This window comes from Halictus rubicundus, chromosome 13 (genome assembly GCF_050948215.1).
Source record: "Halictus rubicundus isolate RS-2024b chromosome 13, iyHalRubi1_principal, whole genome shotgun sequence".
Taxonomy (NCBI): domain Eukaryota; kingdom Metazoa; phylum Arthropoda; class Insecta; order Hymenoptera; family Halictidae; genus Halictus; species Halictus rubicundus.
In genome coordinates this window covers 3684953-3693786 of record NC_135161.1, presented here as the reverse complement: position 1 = coordinate 3693786, position 8834 = coordinate 3684953, and the positions used below count along the sequence as shown (strand labels likewise).

General features: G+C 38.5%; 1 protein-coding gene across 2 annotated transcripts; it reads right to left on the bottom strand.

Annotated features, from left to right (window-relative positions):
* Nucleotides 1-1087: 1087 nt before the first annotated feature.
* LOC143360365 (uncharacterized) lies at nt 1088-8567 on the bottom strand. Of its 2 annotated transcripts, none has more exons than XM_076799138.1 (2): nt 5047-8567; nt 1088-5009 (listed from the first exon to the last, which is right to left on the bottom strand). In XM_076799138.1, exon 1 carries the CDS (start codon nt 8555-8557, stop codon nt 6800-6802), a length of 1758 nt encoding a protein of 585 aa, XP_076655253.1. In that variant the 5' UTR covers nt 8558-8567; the 3' UTR covers nt 1088-5009; nt 5047-6799. The 2 variants fall into 2 exon arrangements, with proteins under 2 accessions (XP_076655253.1, XP_076655252.1); XM_076799137.1 differs by having other exon boundaries at nt 1088-5811; nt 5981-8567.
* Nucleotides 8568-8834: the final 267 nt, after the last annotated feature.

Sequence of the window (8834 nt, the reverse complement as noted above, 5' to 3'; positions counted from 1 at the left end):
GTGCCTGTCAGTAATAATAATAATGAAAGTCTTCTTAATATTCCCACCACATCTTCATTCACGCATGATTCCTCTTCTACCTCTTCATGCGATGATGTGGTTTGGGAATCTGCTGGTACTGTTTCAGAAGTATCATTTCGTGATCGTTTGACATCTTGCTTTGTGGACAATAATTTAACGCACACTCAGGGGAACAACATCTTATCTCTTCTTTGTAGGAAGTAACGGTAATAATACAGAAAAGGGAACACCTCATCGATTTTGATAGAATTTAAATATGTTGTAAAACTCAACATTCTGAACAACTTTTTCCTATACATGTAACCTTCGCTCAACCATGGTTTCTAAACTGCAGCTACTACTACATTGAATTTTTTTTTTTGCATGCACGTCAGAGGCGTGCATATGTGTCAGCATGGTGCGACCGCAGCAAAAACAGGATGAAAACAAGGAAAATAATTTAGGAATGGAGACATTTGAATCAGATCGTATAGTATCCTACGTAGCCCTGAAGAGCCAAAACTCCGTAGATCGCGATAAGGTAGAGTAACCAAGTTACCGACAAAAATAGGCGAAAAATGGTTTCACGTGCCTCAACTTTTCGTCCTTATATGAGCATATTTTTCGCTGGGAAAAGGTTTATTCGAAAGAGGAAGGTTCAATCTAGCGCGCGCTGGTCATGAGCTGACGAGATTTTGCAGATATTTGGTAATATAAGCGTTAGAAGTAGGCCAAAAATTGACGATGTGCATGCCGTGGAATCTAAGCATTTTTATGCCATTGGATGAGTTTTCTGGATGAAATCGGGAATAGCGCGCGCTAAAAAATATCTCCAGCTACAAATTGAGCTATATTTTGTCTTGATTCTCTGTGAAATAAAGCCAAAAACTTCGAGCACGTTTCTGGCGTCAGAATTCATAACATCGATAATACAGAGCAAAAATGTGACAAGTTTGGTCAGATACTGAAGACCCGTCGGATCAAGACCAAGACGGATCTGTGAACGGAAATTATACAGCAGTTACCGACTTGCTGACTCTGCAAAAATCACGTGAGTACCCTTAGCTCTTAACAGAGATGGGAAATATTTGGCAAAATAAATATTTCAAATACTATTTAATATTTTAGATTTTCTTTGGCTTCACTTCACCTTGGCAACCAATAAAATTTTTTACGAACTCTTCCTCTCAGTAAAGTACTAGTTTCATTATTAAAAAAAAAATTCTTATAAGAACGTCGATACGCAGTTGTGAACGGGGCTGACAGACCTGTAGACTGTCACTCGTCAAGCGGGGAGTGTAATCTAGACGACTATGTTTGTACTGTCTGATAGACACGCACAAACATAATTTCTTGTAGTGATACAGACAATTATTAACAAATACCTGTAAAACTAAATGAGACTGTCATATACTTCCAAAGGGAAAATTTGTTCTAAATTACACCCCCCCCCCCTCCTCACTGCACATCCAAAAATGATTAAGGTCAGGGTGGAGTCCAAACTTCCGAAAAATTATCGAATATCCAGTTCTACAGTTGACAAGAAAAGTTTTTATTTTTTATAATTTAGCCTTTTTTTGCCGCTAGGTGCAAACTGACAAGATTTCGCTAGACATAGAGTTCAACAATGTTGTATAATACTACTATTCGTAGTTTATGGTGATAAAAAGTATGAAAATATAGTTAAGGCATTGTTTAACACTCCCTATAAAAATCTTCATTTGAACTAACTACTCATAGCCAAAACATGCTAAATTTGCCTATTTCTTTTAGGCTTCCTAGGTTACGTATCCCCTTAAATTTAGTATTTTAGACATTTCTGTTTTGCTCTTATATTAATAAATTCTATTCTCACAAAAACTACAACTTAAGGAACACAATGAATAAACTAAACTAAATTTCAACAGATTAAATAGAGACAAACAACTAATTGCATTTATACAAAAGAAGAACTCAAGAGAAATAAAATTCTTTAAAAATTACATTACTTGTATCTAATAATAGATTTTTCAGTTTTATAATTATGACAAACGTAATCGTTAGACTGCGGATCTTTATGCAAAGTAAAAATTATCTGAATTAATTGCAGGATACAGAAGCTACATAGACATTTATTTCTTTTCTTAATAATTTGAATGGGTTGAAAACAATGTAACAGTACTTTTGAATGTCTTAAATATTTGCACTATTTTTTATTTTATCTACTAATCTTTATCATAAATGCATAGAATCCGCAGTCTAGTGATCATATTGTTTAGTCCAGTCCCATTCAGCAAGCCTTGCGACGGACAAGGGCGTCCGCCGGCAACCGCGGGCATAGCTGAGGGCAACGTGATGTCAGCGGAAAAAATATTGTCATAGGCGGAACCATCGAAAGGGGGCGCGGTTCGTTGCCCGTGAAGTCGTTTATGCCCGGGGAACCAAATTTTCTGCCCGTACTGGCGACAGCTGAATGGGACTGGTTTAGTCGTTTAGTTAGTGCATCCTTCGTGTGCCCAATCGTTACACTCCAAGCACCGCATCCATTCTTCGTTTGGCTTGCAGGAACTACACACATACACAAGGCAGTCTCGTAACGTAACAACTTTAAATAACTCGTAAGTTATTTACCGTAAAAAATCTTCTGCCTTATGTTAACTTCCTCTTGAATTTGAATAAAGCATGGAATTTTGTGTTGAAAAGTATTAAGGTTTAAACTTAACATTTACCGAGATATTCTAAAAATTCTATCGATATAAGACGACGATGTTTCTTTCGCAACAAGAAAATCTCTACCCCCCTTCTTCTTTTGAAGTTTTCCCCTCGATACCGCTTATTGTTAGTGACAGAACGAGAGGGTACACTTTTGTCTCGAGAAACGGCAGTGGTCTGGAATCATCTGTTCTCTCATCTATTCCTTTGTTCTCGAGTGCGCCGAGAGTTTATGGGTCCCATTTTGTCCGGCAGACCATAATGTTGTTGACCGAGCAGCGATATCTTTTCTCTGTCGTTCTGACACTCATTATCAGCCGTGACGAAAGAATAATTTCAAAAAGTAAGAGGGGATAAACATTTCCTATTCTCAAAATAAAAATTGGTGCCACTTCTCGCGACAGAATTGTATTTTGAAAAAATTTCTTTATTAAAGGAGTCGCTCAAACTCTACATTGTGCAACGCTACGCGAACACATCTCACACAGCTTGTTGATTGTTTGTTTTATATACACCACCGAATAAAGCCACAAATATTGTACCAATAACCGAGATTCATAAGAATGGTAATTTTTCAACTATCACTTATTCTGAAAATAGTTTCAACCTCCCACAAACAATACAACAGAACACTTGGAAAACAACTCCAACCAATCAAACAAATTCTACCACTCCCTAATAATCCCCACCCATTAATCTATCGCCCAACCTTTAATAATCTACACCAATATAAAATATCAAAAGCCCAAACAAGAAAAATTCTAAAACAGCAAAAAAAAATATATTTAAAATATAGTAAAATATAGAATATAGTTAAATCAATTTCATCGACCAATTGAGGCGCAGATAAAAACATCATCTTATCTACATATAAAAATTTAATCTGATCCAAACTGGACTATTGTTTACGAATCAGCAAAACGCCATATATTAAATAGTCTAAACTCTATCCACTCAACAGGTAACCAGTTCTATCACGAGCATCCAAGCTGAAGCAAACGAAAAACCTCTAGATATCAGAAGAAGGAAACTTTGTTACCCAAAACCATTCCACCAACGATTAAATAGCTACCTAAACGATATTAAAACTGCTTTCCCAAGGACTCGCTCACCCTTCAAAATAGATACCACCCTCCAAAAATACCGTAAAAAATGTACCAATCCAATAATATTCCAACAATTATTCAATGATATTAATCCCTTGGATACCTTCGACGAGCTATCTCGCGATTCAATGTAGTTTTCGAAAACATTTCTTTATCATTTTATTGTTATTTTCTACTATGCCAACATAAAATTTTGTACCACATCGGCATTTCCTAACCAACTTCAACAGGCTTTTGTAATAAAAAAATGTGATCCCGTCTCTTTTACTGTCTGCACACATTTCCAAGCGATGTCTACCCCCACACTCAACCATGCCATATTAATCACTAAAAATTAAACATAATCATATCCAAACCTAACCTAGAGCTGACCCAACCCGCGTAAAGCAATAATAGGTTCAGCAACGGCACCTAATCCAAGCGTTGTGCCGGAAAGGTAGAAAATGATTCTAATATGATAAAAAATAGTTTTCGAGTCGCCAAAAATGCTTTTGGGAAACATATTTTAAATGCGAGTTGAGGCTATGCGCAAAATTTGAGCTCAATCCGATTTGACCGAATTTCGAAACTTCAGGGCAGTTTTCAGTTAGTACTGGGCAGGTATATATACACTGTACTTGCACGTAATGATGGCTCGACGAGTTAGAAACCAAATAATAAGAGATAATGATAGTGACTATGAGGATATGTAATTATGTTTAAGTGACGATGATGTACCATTATCTGAAAGTTAGCACAAGTTAGCAAAACAAAGAAAATGGAAAACTCCAGCTGCTGTAGGAAACTTTGTACCACGTTCTATGAATTATATGAATAATTGTAATGGAGTACAGCAAAAATCGGGTTGATCAGAATTCAGTTCTCCTCCGACTATTTCCAATACTTTTTTAACAAGGAACTCGTGCATTTTATTTTGGAGGAACTAACAAATACAGTCGCAAATAAGGTTTCTCGAGAACCTACTTTGATGTAAAACCTAGTGATATGTATTCGTTTATCGCCATTATTATGTACATGGGCACAGTCCGCCCATAGTCAGTCAATCAAGGGAACTTAATTAGTTAAAGCAAACTAAGGAACACCAGCAAGTCATTAAAAATAGAATTAGTGCGGACGCGGGTTCAGAAAGGAAAGGCGTGTATTTCCGTCTGGATCATCTCCTCTAAAGTCAGCAAAAGCGCCCAACCAAAGCGGTAATGTTAACATTGGTAACTATTTCCTCTCCACTTTATGTAAAACTTTAATGTACCTAATATATGTATGTGTGTAGAATATAACAACCGTTAACACGAATCTCAGACTTCAAATTAATTATAAAACCCCGACTTCGACTTCAACCATCCGCATCCAGTTTAAAATCGCTTCACCTTTAAATCTTTAAAATTTTTTAAAATCTTGTTCCTCAATTTCTTGAACCGAAGCCGGCGAATGCAGGTAGGTTCGAAATTGCGATCAAACCTTCTAAATTTCGTTATTCGTCCTACTCGAGACGTAATAAACGTAGCAGACTCAACATCCCAGAAAGTCTTCAAATACACTAAACAACGAACATAAAATTAATGATGTCACCCGTTATATCACCCACCTAGACTTAAGGAATAGAATATGAATGTATTTATAAACAATATAGTAGAAAGAAACAAATGTAAAACAGAACATGCCTACAAATAGGTTCAACATATTGCAAGTACCCCAAGTAAACAACCTAAATCATATGTAATGTAATGTAACGTAATGTAATGTAACGTAATGTAATGTAATGCAGTCGCTAAGAACCTAAGATGTTGATGCGACCTTAAATAAACTAACTAAAAACAAAAAAAAGAATCTATCATGAAAACAATGAAAAAGCGTTGTACTAAATGTCTAGAATGTAACGGACAAGTGTTTGAACACCTCCTTTCATAAATATATCTTTTCAAAACATCCGTTTAACTTACCACTTTTTAACAATCTTACCTTCATACTTTTTTACATTTCTTTTTCATAATTTCAACAAAAAAAAAAGATATGGCTTTTTATAATTGCCTGATCCACCCTGAATGACCCTGTATCCACCATATGCAGTTATTTCCAATGTCGCCAGATGAAGGGAGGGAGCAGGAATTGAGGGGAAAAAATTACCCTCTCTAGAAAGAGAGGAGGGGAAATTAGAGTGAGGGAACAAGTCTTGATCTGGCGACACTGGTTATTTCTGCGTTTGGTAAAAATACAGATACAGTCTTTTCTCGATATATGTCTCAAATATCTGGCTGGTAAAAGTCCCAGAAGAGAGAGACCTCGGTCGCCAAGGAGTGTAACATTATACGGGTCGGGTGTATCGGTGTGATACCAGGAGACCACTGTTAATCCAATAACAAAACTTCTTTATTTATCACTATTTTTTCATGGGACCTTCACCAATGTATTCGTGGCATTTTTCTAATGAAAAAGATACCAAATATGATATAATTCCGTATTATGTTACACTCCTCAGCGACGGAGGCCACTCGAGCTTCGCTGTCCATTTCTACGTTCGACAGTGTATCAAAGAATAACAATCTACCAGACTGCTTGTCCCGGGCAGACCTGTCTAGACCCGTGTTTTGGACACGCATGCATCGTGTAAGACATTTACGGTTCCAGCAGCGTTCCTGGGCGACCGAGGCCTGTAGAGCTTCGCTGTCTTTTTTTAGATTCGGTGTGGATCAAAGAATAGTATCCGGAATAATATATGGGTTGTGGATATATATGGAGAAAAGACTGTATGTTACAGAATGCAGTACCTGTAATTTAAAGAATGCAGAACCACCGAAATTGTTTTTGTTAGCCCTTGCGGTGACGTATTCGCGGCAATTTTCAGTCCTTTGATTCCGACAATGATGTCGTTTGGGAAAATTGTGACATTTTTACGTTTCAATAGCTTTTTTGTCAGTTCTTCGCAAGTAACACTCTTCCACTGCTGTTTATATTTGGTAGCTAATATTTTGAGAAAGTATGGGTGGAACGGCAACTGCACCAATCTACTCTACGTCGCCGAGACGCTCTGCCAAAATTTGGTGCTGTTCACTTTCGGGTCTTTGTTGGTCCGATTGTATCATGACCGATGTATCATTTATTTTTTCTATTCCTAATTCACTGGGGAGTTGTTCCATATCTGGCTGCAGGGAATTCGGGCCGTAGTCTGGATCATTTTTAGAACAGAACAACTTCCGCACGTGACGCTTGTGTGGCTTTATTTGATTGACATAATTCATGTGCTTCTTTCGTGCCTCCAAACGCTTTGCGATGCTAGACGGCTCTTTCTGCAATACTTTAGTCACGCGGGTTAACAGTTCTTTCGTGTTGTACTGAATGACTGCAGCGGAACATCGTGCCAAATACGATCCAGATTGGCTAAAATTCAGCCTTTTCGCGCCTGTGTACTTGGCGACGACGCCGTTGAAACACTCTACTAGGTTGTTATTTTTATTACGTAGCAGGCTTTCAGCGTTGGTTAACAATGGCCGGAGGATCTCTTGAATTCGTTGGTAAACTCCCACCCTCATTAACTCCGGAACAATATTTTCTTCGTCTTCTTTCACCGGACTGTTGCAAAAATACCCAAGCTTTTGGCATTCCTTATGTTCTCCGAAGACATGACTGGGCACATTGATTATATCCGCGCGCAGATTTTCTATTTGTTGTGACTCCTGGAGGTTCTCATTAGCTCTGAATCTCGCGGCGCTTTGAATGCCGACGCGCAATAGACGAATGCTACCCTCTACGGTTTTCCTATATCGGCCGGGCGGTGTTTTCTTTACAACATCTCTCATCTTCTTGCAAAAATTACGCAGCAGATGATTCGAGCATTCGATCTTCTTTACACGGACCATCCCCGCATACGGATCGCAGTCCAAAATCTTTTTATACGTGCTGCTATCACCATCTGCGATTAGCGTTGAGTATATTAGTCCCCGTTTCTCTATGCTGGTCTTAAAACCCTCTAAAATAGTGTCGCTTTCCATCTTGCTAGCCGGTTGATATCGATCCCAGTTCTTAAAGCACCTATGTTCCCGCGGAGGTGTGTTCTTCCTTTTGGCACATTGACAGACAGCACAATTCTTATTACGCGATCCCAAGAACAGAACTTTCTTGGAATAGTATCCAATTATCGTCCCGATACCGGCAGGGGAGTTGAGTCTGCCTGTACCGTACGACCGCTTCATCCAACAGCCATCGGCTACGACAGGGATGTGTGGGATACCGCATGGCAGAACGTCGCCCCTTTCGATGGCAAGCCGTTTCTCCTCTTCCGCTGCAGCTAACATTTCTATTTCTGCGGCTGCGATCAACGCGTCTATCAAGATTTTGTGATAATGTTCGTATTTTGCTGCGCTTGGACTTTTTAAATTTAGTGCTGTCAAAAACTGCTCCATTTGCGCGTAGCCGCCTCCAGTGATTATCGTTCCGATCACCGCACATTGGTTGATGTTCATCCGTGTATGGTCTGGGGGGTGGCTGTATACTGGAACTCTGTAATGGCACATCGCGCACCGAAGAATTAGTGTAGTCATCAAGCCTATCTGAGTCGAGCTGGCTATCTCTAGATGATGCGTGGAACAGTTCAGCTTTATCGAGTGATCGGCTACAGCCTTGATTTGGTTGAACACATGCTCCATGTTCACGATGCTCAGCGAATCCATACAGATTGGTTCTTTTTTTGGTTCAAAATTTGATACTTTTTCCACGACGAAGTAGTCTTCTTCGTCAGAGGCAGTATTCATTTGCTCGTATTGCATTTTTTTTAAGCAACTATATTCTTTTTTATACCTACAAATTTATACCGGTCAATATCTACGGTAGGGGAGTACTTTCTGATGACACCTTGACCTTCACATATATTGTCAAGAACACTTATTGGTAACCTTAAAAAAGTTTTAGCCAGTGCTCGTTATTAATTAAAAAGTTATTAACAAAAGAAGTTTACTGCCGAAAGTAAAACTTAGTTTCAGGGTAGGATGTTCCAATACTCGATTGATGTTTACATATGTTGTCAAGGGCCCACTGTCTTGGGTA